This window comes from Abramis brama (genome assembly GCF_963993115.1).
Source record: "Abramis brama genome assembly, chromosome: 15".
Classification (NCBI taxonomy): domain Eukaryota; kingdom Metazoa; phylum Chordata; class Actinopteri; order Cypriniformes; family Leuciscidae; genus Abramis; species Abramis brama.
In genome coordinates, this window is record NC_139977.1 from 29,361,612 (window position 1) to 29,379,504 (window position 17,893).

The 17,893-nt window shown below is 35.3% G+C and overlaps 3 protein-coding genes across 3 annotated transcripts in view; all 3 read right to left on the minus strand.

Moving 5' to 3' along the window:
- Positions 1 to 116: 116 nt before the first annotated feature.
- On the minus strand, positions 117 to 6,689 carry dck (deoxycytidine kinase). Its single transcript, XM_084137947.1, has 7 exons — positions 5,749 to 6,689; positions 5,144 to 5,259; positions 3,755 to 3,948; positions 3,466 to 3,613; positions 3,264 to 3,379; positions 1,913 to 2,012; positions 117 to 1,500 (listed from the first exon to the last, which is right to left on the minus strand). The coding sequence occupies exons 1-7, from the start codon at positions 5,837 to 5,839 to the stop codon at positions 1,474 to 1,476; spliced, it is 792 nt and encodes a 263-aa protein (XP_083994073.1). The 5' UTR covers positions 5,840 to 6,689; the 3' UTR covers positions 117 to 1,473.
- mob1bb (MOB kinase activator 1Bb) lies at positions 6,212 to 12,404 on the minus strand. Its single transcript, XM_084137948.1, has 6 exons — positions 12,258 to 12,404; positions 10,965 to 11,131; positions 9,913 to 10,006; positions 9,709 to 9,842; positions 9,409 to 9,572; positions 6,212 to 7,909 (listed from the first exon to the last, which is right to left on the minus strand). Exons 1-6 carry the CDS (start codon positions 12,269 to 12,271, stop codon positions 7,814 to 7,816), a joined length of 669 nt encoding a protein of 222 aa, XP_083994074.1. The 5' UTR covers positions 12,272 to 12,404; the 3' UTR covers positions 6,212 to 7,813.
- A 670-nt stretch (positions 12,405 to 13,074) lies between these two features.
- Positions 13,075 to 17,893, minus strand: part of LOC311097668 (arrestin domain-containing protein 3-like) — a 5,754-nt gene continuing 935 nt past the window's right edge. Inside the window, exons 4-7 of the mRNA XM_084137510.1 lie at positions 16,670 to 16,817; positions 16,462 to 16,558; positions 14,853 to 15,109; positions 13,075 to 14,714 (exon numbers count right to left, since the gene is read on the minus strand). Coding sequence (XP_083993636.1) covers positions 14,328 to 14,714; positions 14,853 to 15,109; positions 16,462 to 16,558; positions 16,670 to 16,817 — 889 coding nt within the window. The 3' untranslated portion in view covers positions 13,075 to 14,327. The remainder of the gene's footprint in view (positions 14,715 to 14,852; positions 15,110 to 16,461; positions 16,559 to 16,669; positions 16,818 to 17,893) is intronic.

Genomic DNA, 17,893 nt, shown 5'->3' on the forward strand with positions numbered 1-17,893 from the left:
TATTTGATAATTATTGTTATTACATAACCATACCTTAGATGCACTGTCTCCAAAGATGGCTTGGGGAGTCATGTGAAGCGTAATTACTGATATATACAAATATATGTATACAAATACACATTTTGTACACTTTATTTGATTCCACATTACAAGCAAATTTTCGTTAGGAATCACATTTTTTGAATAATAATCCAATATATTAAAACAAATCAGCACATTGTTATGGATTATATAGTTCTAAGGGTACAGGAAACATCGTCTTTTCCAAATAAACGTGCTTCCTATAATTGCTGAGATTGAACAGTACTTAGCCAACTGTTTGGCCAAACACACACACACACTCATGTAAATGACTTTTCCTTGAACAATTACATTTACAAAACAATGATGCCCCTTAAAGGTAAATGTGATTCGTTAAACACCTGATACTGAAATATGAAGTGTTTGGTATTGTAGACTTGTTCAACATTTAGCAGAATGTTCTAAAACGTTTTGACAAAAATCCAGGAATGCCATCCAGTTCAAGTTTCAGGATTATGTTTTTGGTAAGAAAAAGTTGTTTTGTACTTAAAAATCCTAAGAAATGATTGTCAATGCCTCAGTTCTTTATCATTTTTGACAAGAAGAATTCAAGGAATAGTGTTTTTTTAAACTGTTCCTAAAGGCCTGTAGAACTACGCCACCAACTGGGCGTTCAGGAGTATAACCACACACCTGTGCACATCACAGTAACCCTCATTATTTACTCACTCACCATCACGCTTGTCCAGCACACAGGCTTGAAATGACAGGAGAACGAGAGTAAATGATGATTCATTTCATTTTGGGTAAACAATTCCTTTAAAGCCAGACAAAGAATCCTTTGATTAAGGCAGAATGGTTGAATATATACACACTACCACTCAAAAGTTGGGGGGCAGTAAGTAAAAGTTTAAAATAATAATACTTTTATTCAGCAAGGATGCATTAAATTGATAAAATAATGTTATAATGTTACAAAAAATTATATTTCAAATCTTTGAACTTTCTATTAATTAAAGGAGCATGAAGTATGTTTCTTGAGAATCAAATCAGCATAATATAATGATTTCTGAAGGATCATGTGACACTGAAGACTGGAGTAATGATGCTGAAAATTCAGCTTTTATCACAGGAATAAATTACATGTTAAAATATATTCAAATAGGAAACAGTTATTTGAAATTTACTGTTTAATGTACATTTGATCAAGTAAAATGGAGCCTTGATTAGCATGAGAGCATTCTTCGCTCTTTAGAAAAAAAATATTAAAAAGTATTAGAAATAAAAGTGAAAATTAATATTATTATTTAATTCATAAAGCATAAAAGTAAAAACAAATGCATAAAAACATTGATAAGTGCTAAATTGACACTACTGTTTCATAGTTTTGAAATGCAAAAAAATAGACAATGTTAAATTATTCTGTCCATCAAGCAACATTTCTCATCATAATCACAGGGAGCTCAGATATTCTTTTACCTGAAAAAAAAAAAAATGAATCAGCTTTTAAACAGAAACTGTCCTCATATTTTACTTTATTGCATGTGATGCGTGCATGCATGAAAAGAAAGTGTGTGTATGGGGGACTCTAGACTAGAGTATTAATCATGTATAGCATGCATTTTCTACAGTACATAATGGTCCCTGTATTGCACCCTCATCATAAGACGCAACTTTAGTTCTGCCACAGTTGAAAAACATCACAGACTTGCACTCAACACATGCTCTGGGTGACAGATTAAAATCATGTAAGAATGTCATAATGAGGGCGAGTAAATGATGACGACATTCACTTTTGAAGTAATTTTTACATGTAAAAATATATTCATAGTGACAACTCAACGCTTCTTCTTTGATAACAGACTGAAGTGTGTGTCTGTGTGTGTTTTACCTTCTCAATCATATCCGCACACTTGACCTTGTTGTCTTTAAAATCGTCATCAACATCCAGGGTAAGAACCGGCACCTCCTTCAGATACTCAAATTCCATACTGCACACATACACACAATGAGGGTACATTATATATTTATATATATTTATGCATTTTGTATCATCTCGCTACATTTTACATCCTTAAAAAGTGAATATATAAAACATATAAATATAAAATAATAAATGTAATTCTCTCTCACACACAACTAGTTTATTTGATCAATAATACAGTAAAAGAAGTAACATTGTGAAATATTATTACAATTAAAAAAAAAAGTTTTCTATTTGAATATGTTCAAATGTAATTTATTCCTGTTATCTGGAGCATCATTACTCCAGTCTTCAGTGTCACATGATCTTTCAGAAATCATTCTAATATGCAGATTTGATGCTTAATTATTATTGGTGCTCAATTATTAATGGTTCTTATTATTAATGTTAAAAACATTTTGATGCTTAATATTTTGTGGAATTTTTGATGCATAGAAACTTCAACAAGATATTTCAATCTTACCCCAAACTTTTGAATGATAGTGAATTATGGTTTCCACAAAAATATTGCTCAGCACAACTGTTGATGATAATAATAATAATAATAATAATAATAATTGTTTCTTGAAATTCAAATCATAATATAATGATTTCTGAAAGATCATGTGACACTGAAGACTGGAGTAATGATGCTGAAAATCCAGCTTTGATCACAGGAATAAATTACATGTTGAAATATAAGGAGCATCCTGAAGAGGGCTTTGTAGGTGAAATGCGTTGATCAACCTTTTTAATGTTTTAATGAATTAGCCCAGGTTTTTTAGTTAAACTACGTGAGTGCCTTGGAATATTTTGTTTTTTACCTCTCATTTATCGAACAAGCACCAGTAGCTACGCATTTATATCCCTGGAGCATATCCAGTTAGCTTGTTTTGGAAGAATACATGTTAAAATGTATTCAAATAGAAAACAGTTATTTTAAACAATATTAATAATTCAACATTTTACTGTATTTTTGATCAAATAAATACAGCCTTAGTGAGCAGAAGAGACTTTTCAATAACATAAAAAAATCATAATTATTCCAAATTTTTCGACCTGTGGTAAGTGTGTGTGTGTGTGTGTGTGCTTGTACAACTATCTTTGTGAGGACCAGTTTGAGTTTTAGACCACTGGAGTGAGGACAAAGAGACTAAAGTGAGGACATTTTGGCCGGTCCTCACTTTCTACATTGTGTCAATGAATGTCCTCATAAAGATAGATGTACAAGAATGTGTGTGTGTGTGTGTGTGAGACACTAATGGCTGGTGTTTGATACCTCATAGTCCTGTGCTGTAACCAGCACTCATGTTTATAGTGCAGTTTCTCCAGATATTCCAGTGGAATTCCCTGTTCCTCATCTCTTCCTCTCAAATGCAATCGCTCCAAACACCTCTGAAACACAAAAATCACAAGGTTTTGTCTTTTTCACAGTAAAGCAGACTCACATTACACACTTTCATCACCCCATGTGTTCATACCTCTGGTTTCGCCCGTAGGTAAATGATGCCGTCCAGCTCAATGTGCTTCCCAAACTGCTTATGCAGCCAGCTGTGCCAATCCTGATAGATCGCCCACTCGGTTTCATTCACACACTCACTCTCGTAGAGGTTAGAGGCAAAGATGTACCTGAAACACACCAATCATAGTGATTAAAACAAAAAGCCAATTAGTTGATACTTTGTGACATAATAATGATTGTATAAGAATCACAGATGCATGTGTCTGGTTTGCCCCCACGGATATTAGCGGCCTTACTCTGTCATTTACCTGTCGCTGTAGACCGATCTCTCGAAGAACTGCACGGGATTCTCCGCCTCTCGGAGTTTCCCATTGGTGGACTTGATCTGCGAGCGGATGCGGCTCATGCAGGCGTAGCTCTGGAAGGTGTACGCCCAGCGCTCGGGCTTCTCGTACATCATCTGCAGCACGTTTCCTCCACTCTTCTGAGAGGTGGTCAGCTCCTGAAACAAACACATGCACGTTATATATCAGTGCACATTTGTGTTATGCATCTAATATTTGTGCTTCAAATTCTGAACTGAGATAGATACAATTATAATTAATAATCATAATTAATCAGTTCGGTTAGAATTGCTGATGAATGTTATGGCTAATATGTATATATAGAGTATATCAGCCATTACATTGATCAGTAATTATAACCGAACTGATTCATTTTGATTATTTATACTACAGGTCAAAAGTTTGAAATAATTAAGATTTTATTTATATTTTTGAAAGAAGTCTTGCTCAAAGGCTGTATTCAGTACAACAGTAATATTGTGAAATATTATTACAATTTAAAATAACCGTTTTCTGTTTGAATATATTTAAAAATGTAATTTTAAAATACGTCCTAGGATGTTACATTGTATTATAGGGTTATATACATGATAAAGTGAAAGTGATCTTTTACAGTGTAATCTATGTCAGAAAGTAGGGGACAGTGGCATTTGCAGACAAACCTGCTAAAATAGGTTTAAGTGACACTTCAGTATTGGGTCAAATGCCATTAATGTCCACTGTGAGTCACCGAGACCAGTCTCTTGACACGTTTGAAAGAGAGAGAGAGCGAAAGAGACAAGGACCCTCCGACTGAAAACATGAATTCAATTAAGATGTAATTGACTTAACACTATATTTATCAGTGGTTGTAAGTGTGTGAGAAGGCATCTGTTCTGGTTGAGTGCTCAGCTGTTGAGGACTCAACCATCTGCCAGTGTTTGCCAGAGCCGTTTCCAGCGCCGGATTACAGGCCTATTTGTCATACATGTCATAAACAAGTAACGGACAGTGACCACACACAATATTTGGACACTTAAAGGCACAATTTATGTCTGAATGTCATAACATTAGACAACAAAACATCAAACCAGGTGCCATCTTCACTCAGAACTGACCCAGAAAACTACTTTTAGCAAAATGTTTTGTTTTAAACATGTGTTTGTTCTCTTTCTTTAAAACAAATGCCACTTGTTTTGACATTTTGTTATCTAATGCCAAGACATTTGTGCATATTTTCAGGGTGAATTGATGGGTTAGTTACTTACTATGGCAGTTTCTTATCAATGGCAATCTATATTTGTTAGTTATAGTAATATTTTTACATTACCTTATACAATAATGTTTATTTCTATCAGTTATTTCTTACTGTACCTCATGCTCGTTGTGATGAGTTTGTACATTGCACCACCTAGCGATGGGTTCCGGTACTACCTCCCATTCTCTGTCATGCTCCTCCAGCAGGCGAACAAAAGTGGATTTACCCGCCGCTAGAACAGGACAATAACAGATAAAAATCATATTTAAAGAATACGTCTGGAATAAACGACAGAAACCTCATATACAAAAGTCAAATAACCACTCAGATCCTGCGCTTTTAGGCGGAAACTAGATGTTTAACGAATATTCACAATCACAACCCAACTTTCGCTACACGATTCTTAGATTTTAACAGCAAATTTTGTTTTAATTTTTAAGAGAGACAAAGTCGAAATATACACACAAATAAATATTTAATGTGACTAGAAAACTCATAGCCGGAAGTGTTCGCCAATGTCAATGTCGTTTTGAAAGTGTATAAATATTTATAAACATAAAATTTATTTTTCTTCACAAGTCACACCACTAATTTCATAAGCCACAATCTATGCAAGCTCATGTATAAGTTATAAAAACTGGATTTGTAGCATTCAATAGTTATGTCCAGTCCAGCGATTAAATATGATTTACAGTACATACAAATACAATGAATGACTTACCAATGTTGCCTTCAACTGAGATGCGTTTCAATCTTTTCTCCAGACTGTCATTAAGAGGACTGGGACAGACTCTTTTGGCTGTTAGAGACATTTTATTTTTTATCCAGCAATGCAGAAATGTGCATTAACACTGTTCAGTTACAGTCAGTTAGTTAAGTTACCCGGAAAACAGGCGGGACGTTAAATTCTGGCGCTCAAACGGCAGAGCCTTCCACCGGAAACAGCTGCTTTCAAACCACATGTGCTTGACATAACAACACTTGTTTTTTTTGGTTTTGTTTTAAACGACATTCATTATTAAATTAAAAATACGCATTTTCACCTGAGAACGAATGACTGTATAAAAAAAGAAGTATAGTAATTTATAAAAACAATAGTATCTGAACAACATTGTTGATTCCTGTACATATATACTTTAAAATAAATAAAAATATAAAATCACAAAGTAAATAAATACAACGTGTTTAGAGAAGGGTTTTATTTGCTCTAGTATGTACAGCAAAAATATCATAACATCAGTTAGTGATATCGTTTTATTAATGTAAACTACAACAACATCAGGAAATCGTTTTAAAGGGATTGTTCACCCAAAAAAAAATTAAAATTTTGTCATTATTCACTCTCTCTAATGTTGTTCCAGACCTGAATGAGTTTCTTTCTTTTGCTGGACACAAAAAGATATTTTGAAGAATGCTGACTTCCATAGTAGGCGGGGAAAATACTATGGAAGTCAATGGGGTCCATTAACTGGTTACAGTTTTGTGTTTAACAGAAGAAAAAACTCACACAGGTTTTACACAGTAAATTATGACAATTTTCATTTTTGGGTGAACTATCCCTTTAATGTCTGAGGCAGCTCGCATATTTACACATCTAATCTACCCTAACTATTTTACAATTCAGGGAAAATATATTCTCATTTCAGTGACAAAAATCTCTCTATAAATACTTCAAATATGTCCAATATTAATCAGCAGCTGGCACTTTTACACTACGGCATAGTTCAAACCGTTAGAATTAAAATGATTACATTCGTGAAACAATATGAATTCTTCAACTTCGTAAACTAACAAACGGATTTCTAACACACATTTATAAAAGTGGTAGTAGAAGAAAAGAGATGAAAAAAGGGTTAAAATGGAAGTAGAGAAGAAAATTCCACAGTCACACACTTCATTTCTCAGTATCAAACCCTAACAACTTAAACGACCAAACCATAAAGCGAAATTCACCCGACACACTGAATATTTCAGAACTGCTCTGACTGCATGTACAAGTGTATTTCAAATGGGTGTCATGCAAAGGAAACGGATCAAAGTTTGGCAACCGAGTGCAAAACTTAAACTTCAATGGTTGTTGCTTGTGCAAAACAAATGTCTTATCAGACACTAAGAGCCGTTATCATACATTTCTTGACGCACGGCATAAGATCCCATCCAACAAAGTAGCAACTCCAGCATGCACAATTCATATTTCGGTATTCAAAACACAGCTGAAATAAACCTTCATAGTGACCGATATTAAATCCACAGACCAGAAAGAGATCATGAACGAACAAGCTCGATAAATCTCTGATATAAACAATTTTGTCCAATAATATGAATAAGGACAAATAACAAGAGCTTCATTGCATAGGAAAATATCCATTTAACTCTATCTTTCTGTTGTCAACATTACAGGCATTGAAGATTCAAACACCCTTTAAACATTCACACTAGCCGAAGTGAGCGAATCGCCTTTAACATGGCACAGGCACCATGCTAACACGTACTAAGTTCAATTCTCATGGGTTAAAATCCCTCCCGTTCAGTGACCGAACTACACAATGTGAAGGACTTGAGAAACTAAAAATCATATATAGCCATTTCACCCAGGCATCATGTTGTCATCAGTAGCCACACATCAGGTGAACAGGATTGATTCATGTACAGATATTAGTATTGTGCTGATCCTGTACTTTCACTACGCTAGGCCTAGTAGTGTTGTGTGGTTAAAATCATCTGTACAAAGCAAAGGAGAGACGGGAGAGTCAGAAGAGAGAGCAGGATCATTTTTTTCTTCATTCTTAACTTCTCTTCTCAGTTAATCTGTCTTTTGTTGTGAGTTTCTCAATGAGCTCTTGAAGAGGCGCCAGCTCCTTACGGTCGATCAAGTTAAACTCCTGAAAACAGACAAAATAAGCACCGTTGATTTTAAATTCAGGAACATCAAAACTACAATCAAGTTCAGAAGTTTGGAGTCTAAGATTTTTGTAATAATTTTAAAAGAAGTCTCTTCTTCTCATCAAAACTGCATTTATTTGATCAAAATTACAGTAAAAACAGCAATATTGTGTGAAACTGTTTTTATGCGAATATATTTAAAGCTGAATTTTCAGCATCATTACTCCAGTCTTCAGTGTCACATGATCCTTCAGAAATCACTCTAATATGATGATTTACTGCTCAAGAAACATATCTCTTTATTATTATCAATGTTGAGAACAGTTGTGCTGCTTCATATGTTTGAGGAAACCATGATACATTCGTTGATGAATTGAAAGTTCAAAAGAACAGCATTTATTTGAAATAGAAATCTTTTGTAACATTATAAATTAATTTACTGATTCACTTTCGATAAATTTGATGTTTGATTTAAAGTATTCATTTCTTTCAAAAAAATTAAAACAAACTCAAAAACTAAGCAACTCTTTTACATTTATCACTTGAGTAAACTATAATTTTCCTGCCAACTACGTCATGTCATATAAATTTAAATCTGAGCGGCTCTCACTACAGTTAGATAAGCAATGCAACAGCTAAAACATAAAAATTTCTGACCATCATAAAACTGTTTTTAAAAAATAGATGAGCTGTATTTAGAAGTGCTTCGTGTTCAAAGCTGTTGTAAAACCATATTACACACACACAGGTAACTCCATATAATTTGAAAACTATATTAATGCAGCAAGTTTCTTGAAATGTACAAAGCCTACAATCAGACTATAGCAATGTTTACATCCACCTATTTTTATGCGCATTTTGGGATATCGCATCAAAAAACGGTGGACGGAAAATGCACATAAATTCTAAAATGCTCATAATGCTCAGATAATGGTTTTATCCGATAAGAAAACATGCACATAAACTACGATGGAAACACATTTACCGAATAATTTCCTCGATCGCATCAAAAAAAGAAATGGGACGAAATAACTGGAACAATCTTTTTGCACCGCGTCTGAAATGCTGTTTTGGTTGTTCTGAAAGGCCTGAGCAAAGTCTGTCATTAAACAGAACTCTTTTACACGACTGTGTTCCCAAACATTATATTATTAGATACAGTGGCTTCTCCTACTTTTCTTAGTGATATTCAGTTTATCAGGAAATTATGATTTTGTTATTTTTGACTCACTGGACAGAAACGGTGCTTTATTTGCAAATGTTTTATGCGATATTCCAATCTTGCGCATAAGTTAAATTCGCAATTTTGGACGGAAACATAGATTTTGATTGGCAGTGAAATGGTTAATTTGGATTTTTATCTGCTATCTTTTGTCATACTGCAGTTGCTGCCATATAAAAAAAAAGCTGTAAGTCACTTTAGGCCGTGATTTTGACTCTGAACAGCCTCTTTCATCATTTTAGGATGTTTATAATAAGTATAAAACAGTGACAGCACCTGTACAAAGAAGATGAAGTGTTTGAAAGACGTGTTGAGGTGAGCTTCCTCCTGAAGCTGCATGACCGCGTCAAAGTGCTGATGATAAATATGGGCATAAACTCTGAACAAACGCTTCAGAATAGTCTTGGCCACAGACATGAAGTTCTTGGGGAAGGGAACACCTGGAAATGGATAAAGTTCACATTAACTTTGTGCAAAACAATTTGTTGAAATACTGATGCACAAGTAATTCCACCATATTTATATGGCTAAGTATGGCTACTGCTAACATGTGCAGTGTGAATGTCTACAGGGTACCTATTTTAGAAGGAAACAGGGTCTCGTCATCCAGCTGGTCTTGAACCCACGTCATCAGATAGTCAATGTACTTGGGAGCAGAGCACTTGATAGGCTTCTTAATGTTGGTCCCATCTGCCCAATGATACTCGTATCTAAAGGAAAAGAGATTGGTGAAGCAGCAGAGACGGACCCAGTCATTCTTCACGGTCCAAACACACTCACTTTGGTCCCGCGGACATGACGGGGCAGCTGTCCTCCGAGCAGAAATCTGTGATGGTGCCGTACAGCATGTTAATCTGGTTAAAGAAATCCACCGCTGTGGAAACAACCAAACAAAAACATGCAACTTCATTTTTTTTCCCATAATTTATCTGTAATGCATCATGTATTGTCAATGCAAGAGTCCAGCACTCTGTAAAGTCTCCTCCAGCACATCCCAAACACTTTCAGTGAGTTTAAGATCTGAACACAGAGGAGCCGATTCATGTGTGGAAATGATTCTTCATGCTCCTCACAACCATTCTTTCACAGTTTGAGCCTGATGAATCTTGACATTGTCATCCTGGAATATGGCCATGATGTGTTTTCCTACATGGATGTTTAAGAAATGAAAAGCTACACACTCCATCAACTAGGGTTAGAAGAACTGTTGGCAAACATATAACATGTAGAAACATCATAATCACTGCAATAATGATCCAATCATAGACTCTTAAGCATTTGCCTATTGAAAAATATTTTGGCCTGCTAAGTTTAAAATCAGACTTATAAATTATCTTACTTGGTTGAATTATAAATTGGTATCAGTACAGACACAAACTAAATACATTATGAATGTCATATAAATATTGAAACAACTTTTCACTCTATTTGTTACACTGACTGATCGTACAAATTTTTCTATACCAACGTTACAAATTGCAAAAGAGCAGCATTTTTAGTATTAGTCTCAGTCTGCGGGCTCGTACTGTATGTGTGTGTGTGTGTGTGTGTGTGTGTAATACATGTTGGGGGAGGTGTGTTAGTAATTCAGCAATGTACACAGCGTCTCTCGAGACTGACTAGGAGATCAGTCAAGACAGGATGGGTCAGGCTTGGTGTCATCAATAGGTCAAGGGTCAAAGCTTTTAAGAAGAAAATGAGAAAAGCAAACGAACACAGAGAGAGAGAAACATCTGCAGTAACAAAACACACTAGAAACAGAAGAAATGATTCAATTTGAGGATGTGTGTGAGGGCATAATTAATAAATATGACATCACTCTTGACTCTTACTGTTGACAGCCACCCATTCATTCAGATCTTCTCCGTCAGGAAGCATGACGGCCATGCGCAGGTTCCCGCTTCCCAGCGTGGCTTCAGCGTGTTTGAGCAGCTCATACTGATGAGAACCTTCTGGAATATTCTTCTTCGGCTTAAACGTCTTAGACGAACGATTCCCGCTGGAGGTGATGGAACAAAAAAAGGCAATTAATGAATGTCGAAATAGGCTATACGACATACCACATAATCAGGATTGTAGAAGCACGTGTGTGTGTTACATATTTCTCATCTTAAGACACAGACATGCAGTTTATCTGGTTCCAATCAAAGGAATACACACGCCAATCAGCATTTTTTATCATTCAAATCTCAAAGCAACACAATGGCAATGACATCACATGTTCTCAACTTCTCTTAAATCACATGCTTCCTTCGAACCATCACAAGAGCTTCAGGAAATTTTCCAAATGCAATCATTCTCAGCTGTTTTGAGGAAGCTGGTTTTCTTATGATGAACTTCTCTAATGGCTCCGGACGACCTTATCAGTAAATTCAATCTCAGATGCATCATAACAAACAAGATCCTTCCAGGACTGAGATTGAGACGTACTGCGTTTGAGATTTCCTCACTCTCTTACTAAAGATGTAAACATGTTCTTTAAAGTAATTACAGAGAAAGCAAATACACCGCCTTCCCTCCCAAAATGATATGATTAGATTGAATTAAACAGCATTTCTGGCGGATAAAACACATTAACTTCTTGTTTACACTCTTAAGGAGATTCACATGACAGTTGCAGCATCATGCACTGCCTGATAATAACAATTAAAACTGCATTGCATTTCAAGCTATTTCATCAAAAGATCTGCTTCTCAGCATACTACATATTTTCAGAGGATGTTTTCCAACTTTGAATGCATCACAGGCTCTGGACACAATGCAACTCTCTGACCTCTGAAACAAGTGACAAGACACACAACGTGCTTTTTGAAAAGCACAGTGTGAAACAAACATGCATTACATAAGATCTGCCCCCCTTCAGCCCAGCACATCAGAGAGGCAAGAAACCGGTGCCAATGTGCCAGAATTGGGTTAATCTCGATGCTGAGGCATTCGCGTGAAAAAATATCACATTTTAGCACAGCTGTCAGGATGAAATACTGACACATTAAACGATATACACGCGCAGAACTGAAGTCAGATCGGTCCAATAAAACTCAAACAGCTCTTTAGCAAGACAAGCTAAAGGAGTAAATTGGTATTACGCTATAAATAATCATCTCAATCATGAGAGTCAAACTCACAATAAGAAGCTCATCTTGTCCTGTCAGCCCGGTTCAGAGTTCCGCTGCTGGTCCCGGTTCGAGGTTCTGGTTCGTGTAGTGCAGAGACACCTGCAACAAACTTGCCACCGCCGCTGTGGATGCTCTCGTCTGATTTGTAGATCTGTAAGTCACGTCACCTTTGAGTTTCAACAGGGTGGATGCCGACATATGTTTTGGAGATCTGTGTTTACGCCAACCACAACATATCGCGATGGTTCGCATCGCTGACGTCAGCCTTTTTTCAGATTGTGAGTTTATTTTTTATTTTTTATTTTTTTTTTTAATTTTTTTTTTTAATGTTATTGTTTATATAATGTTATTGTTTCATTGTTGATTATTTAAACTGGTAGACTAGTTAGTCGTCAGATAGATAGATAGATTATTCCAGAGTCAGACAATCCCTTACACATTTCAAGGGTAGGCTATATTAGATATGTTAGAGCTGGTTTTATCTATATAAAGTATATCTCTTTATATCTCTGTATTGTGTTTTTGGCCTGTCTTTAACACTTTTTGTTGTGGCTTGATCTCATAATCATGTAGCCTGTAGTATTATTATTATTATAATTAAATATTTGAAATAAAAGTTTTTACCATCACATTCACAACTTTAATATAGTTTTTATTCTAATAATAATATACAATAATAATAATAATATATAGCTGCAAGCATCAATTAACAGGGTTCAAATGGTTTAAGACCCTTCTGACATCTATGCTGTTGGGGTCTAGGCTGACCCGAAATGTAGGGCTGACACCAGAACACATGCACAATGGAGAAACATACACAGAAATTAAAGGGTTAAACTATTATACTTAAACACATTAAGCATGCTTACACACACATTTTGTTGTAAATAGATATTGATATTGATAAATAAATGACAGGTAACAAAATGCTTACTGCAATAGTCTCCTCTACATAACACCATGTTCAGGTTTCACTGTAATCATAGGTGGCATAATTGCAAAAACTGATACCTCGGTACAAATGTGGTAATCTTTAACAAATTCACAATTTTCACACATACAAATACACACACGCAAACACTTTTTTGTTGTAGATGAAGATGTTTGAAATAAATGAAAGGTGCTTAGTTCTCCCATTTAAAACACCATTTTTAGGTCTCACTGTTGTCATATGTGATATAACTGCAAAAGCTGACACCTAATCTGAAGTACAAATGACGAGCTAAACTTTGACAAAATGTGATTTGGAATTATATTATAATGATTTCATAATGTCTAAACATGAATCCAATGGGAAAACCTATTAGTGAGCAGAATGAGTGGTCCTCCGTGTAATTATAATGTTAAAATTGCAATTTCCGGGAATTTACCACAGGAATATAGTCATTTTCACCTTTTTAACTGTTATAGAGGCAACTAGGGAATCACAGTTCTAAAAACAAACAAAAAAAGTTTTGTTAAACTTTTGATATAAGTAATTTATTTAAAAATAGAAATGTTTCCAATAAGGTCAAAACGACAACATAAAATATGGCACCTCAGATTACATCTTTTTCAGAGTTTCATGTGAACCACATTCACAGCCGAAGCACAACCAAAACAATGTTCTTCCGCAAGACGCATACAGATTTATTTAAATGGCCTAAAGTTACATAGTGCAGCTTTAAAGAGCAGCATATAAAATGCTACTCTTTTACTGCAAACAACATCAATATATCATTTTTTAACTAATAATGAAATACTGTTTTTCCAGTTGTTAACCAGATTGGTCCTATAATATGTGAGTAAAATCAGTTTTATATTTCATTCATACATGAAAATACTTCATTATTCAGTCTTAATTGCAGTACAGAGACACTGTGTTAAAAAAAAAAAAAAAAAAACATAATTGTGTGTTTAGCAGACTTTTTTCTCTACTGTTAAGACTTAATTTAATATAGGATGATCTATAGATTATTAACAGTCAACATCGATAACTTAAAATATATAAGGCTTACATATTAATATGAATCATTCTCGCAATCAAAGTATAACAATAATAATAAAAGAAACCTAAAAGGTGATTTTAAAATCATTTTGTCAAGATTTTTTAGAGTGGTCAGGCAACTGTGGATATAATTGATATTCCTGATATGGAGGAGGATCTGATGAGTCAGACTGATGAGAAACTGAAGGACCAAATTGACCAGGAGGTCCAACGTAACTAGGAGGAGCAAACTGATCCAGTGGTCCAGGGAAAGCAGGAAACGGAGGAGGAGGTCCGTGGTAGCCGGAGGCACCAAACTGACCAGGTGGGGCAGATGGAGGCACATGAAGTGGGCTGGGGTTCACATTGCCTCCTGGTGGTTGATTCCAGACTCCAAAATCACTGTTTGTAGCACTTTTTGCACCTACAGACTGAAGAGGAAGAACCACTACTGGGAATTTGATCTCCGGGTCTGAGGCTAACGGCACATCCAGGTAGACCTAGACACAAAGCACACATATTAAAACAAGAAAGTTATTAATATCTGTGTAGAACACACAGTGATGCCAATCTAATGTATTTGTTCACTTTATTGTGATGATTGACTCTGTGTCTTTGCTTTAGATGCTGAAACTCACCCTGAGTCTGTACTCAACATTGATGACCTTACAGTTTAGGATAGAGATGGTAAGGCTGGGAGGAATGGACAGCACTTTTGTGACTGCGTTCTTTGAGTTCGGCTCAATGGTTTCTCCTTCCTCTTTGACAAGGTCATGTTTGTGAATTTTTCTCCTTCCTTTGGCGAAAAAACTGTGTTTTTCATAAAGACAGTATTTGGGCTTGATTGCACGGGATGAATTGTTCTGAACTTGAGTCAAAACTTTCAAGCCCTCTCCTGTAGTGAGACACAGTAAGACACAATTAGGTCAATTGAACTTACTTGATAAAATATCACAAGAAACTATAACTGTCTATTTAAATTCCTAATACCTCTTTATTCAGAATCATGTTACATATAAAAATACAAAATTAAAAATTTATAAAGAAAACTACTGATAACATAATAGTCCAGTCATTTTATGAAAAAAGACTGAACAAATTGCAACCGAAGCAAACTCAACTGATTTTGTATCCTCAATATGTCCCGAGTAAGGAAAAAAAAGCCCAGAAGAATCCCATTAGGAGAAAGTTTCGAAAAAGATCCAAATATAGCCTATTCATACGCCTATTCATTCTTTTTCTCACGTGAATAGGATAAAAATTTTAACCTTTAGATATCACCATGAAAATTACTGAGTTGATTACTTACATCAAGACAAACAAAAAATGTATTACAAGTTTTTTGAAATTGTTTGTTAACATGGACAAACGTTGCATAATCTAATTACGTATGTGCTAATTTGCATAAATACCACAACAGGTCTAAACATTATAGCCAGGTGAAAATGTCTTGTTGAATCTTGTTGACACATAACAGTAAAATACTTAATGTTAAGGTCTGAATGGACCCATTTAGGCTACCCATTAGCATTAATACATAGAGGCAGGAAGAAGTACTTTAGAAACCAGCCTTTATTAATTATTATTGCAGAGATGGGGTTTGGGGCTGGGGCCGTGGGACTGTTTGTACTGAAGAGCGCAGGTGTCGCTCTTCACTAATCACACCACCGGCCTCGTGCCGCCCTCTCACGGCGCTCGTTTTTTCCCTTTGGTATCGATGTCAAAATTGTGGCCAGTGAAAATGCTGAGTGGCTTTGGAAAACCACTAAACACAGTGGCTGGTAAGCAAAAAAGTTAATGTCAAGCCCTGATTGTACGTATACATTTTGTATAAACCCTGTAAATTATGATTTCCACAAGAAGTCTTTGAAGCCTTGCATTGGGGGAAAACAAAACAAAAACAAGTAGAACCAGTTCTATAAGTGATGCGTGGGTTCTGATGGTTGAAATGTGTCATGAAATGTGTAACTTCCTTATCAATTATTACAATAGCTGATCTGAAAAGACCACATTTGTTGTCTTAATCTACATATGATTACACAGAGAGTAAACAAGAAAATCATGGAAATTGTCCATCCGCCACTCGCCTACTCCACAGAGCTGTTTGATATTTGCAATTTTATATACATTTCATCTCCTTACAAAGATACAGAAATGGTTGTGTCTACAAAACTCAAACTTTGAGTTTATTAACAAATAGAAAACATGAACATTGCTGAGATGTAATAATAAGAACTATAATTTTACCGAGGCAGTATCCCATTTTCTCAGTGCTTATGTCCATGGAGACATTCCCAGAGGGGAAGAGTTTCATTTTTTTCTCTTTGCTTCCATACTGAGGCACCTAAACAAGACAAAACGTGTAAAACAGAGGTGACTGAACCCCAAAATATAGTAGAGGAATGTATAGTATAGATTAGAAAGACAGTACATGGGGTTTTAGTCATAATCTCACCATTAGTTCAGGACTGGGCACAACATGACTGGAGACATAGTGAAACTCTGCTTTGGCTTTGCTAGAAACACGCATTGATCGGGATAATTTTGTCTCCAAAGTGTAGGCAATTTTTCCAATTGCACATTTGAAGGTTGGTGGGAAGTGTCTATAAGAAAATTATGCCATGTATAAATATAGAAAATTCAACGGTGATTCACACTCAGAATTCAGCGTTTGTCTGTTGTTTTATTTTACACAAGCGGAAAAGCATGTGTAAATACAGAGTAATTGTACAGCAGGAAGTAAAGTCTCATTAAAAGGTTGAAAATCTTGAGAAAAGAAATATTGGGTAAATGTTAAGTAAAATGTTCTATTTTATTAAAAGTACACTATGTAACTTTTGGCCCTCTGGCGGTTAAAAAACAAAACTGCTTCCATTTTGCAGAAGAACATTGTTTTGGTTGTGCTTTGGCGCTGTGTGACTGTAGATGAATATGGTTATTCTGCTGCTCATAAATCATTCACTACACATCTCCAAAAAGCCAAACTAATGTTGATTCTTGTTTTATTACGAGCTCTGCTCTATTCAGTGTTTTTTTTTTTTACAAGAGATTCCCCGGAGGTTTGAAATTTAGCGGCTCCATGTCAACATTTCTCACTCGTTGTGAAGCTCTGCCACTCCCACACCGACCAGACACGCGTCAAAGTAGCCGGAGCAACTTTTCTTTATTTATGGATATGATGAGACATGCACAGACAAGTGATGCAAGTGTTTTTTGCGCAAAAAGTATTTTGCTCGGTCTAAAATATGAACACTTATAACAGGCCTTATATCAGGCTTATAACAAGATACTAATTATCTTGCACAGTGCACCTTTAATTATATTTTAATACTTTAGAAATATATCTATATTGAATATGTGCTGTCAAGCCATTTAAAAAAATATCATTAGGCCTAATATTCGAAAAACTATCCACCAAATCAAAGTTAGTGTGGCATAACCAACATGCAGGAAGTAGGAAATTTCTGGATATTCATTTGCATGTTTTCAATGTGCAAAGAAAGTTTTTAGTAGCCTACTTTTAGCTTGATGATTACACTACTATACATTAAGTCATTTTGTTTGTTTGTTTATTTGAATATAAACGTGAAAACATTAACCTACAGATTGCATTACTGAAAACAATATGAAAGATTACATTACTAAAATAAAATAAAAATAATGACTTGGTGCATTTGTT

Coding starts and splice junctions, on each gene's coding strand:
- mob1bb (XM_084137948.1), bottom strand. Junction 10,007..10,964: donor TGAATGGGTGGCTGTCAACA/GTAAGAGTCAAG, acceptor TTGTTTCCACAG/CGGTGGATTTCTTTAACCAG. Junction 9,843..9,912: donor GTCATGTCCGCGGGACCAAA/GTGAGTGTGTTT, acceptor CTTTTCCTTTAG/ATACGAGTATCATTGGGCAG.
- dck (XM_084137947.1), bottom strand. CDS start 5,839: ATGTCTCTAACAGCCAAAAGAGTCTGTCCCAGTCCTCTTAATGACAGT. Junction 3,614..3,754: donor AGATCGGTCTACAGCGACAG/GTAAATGACAGA, acceptor GGTGTGTTTCAG/GTACATCTTTGCCTCTAACC. Junction 2,013..3,263: donor TTACAGCACAGGACTATGAG/GTATCAAACACC, acceptor GTATGTGTGCAG/TATGGAATTTGAGTATCTGA.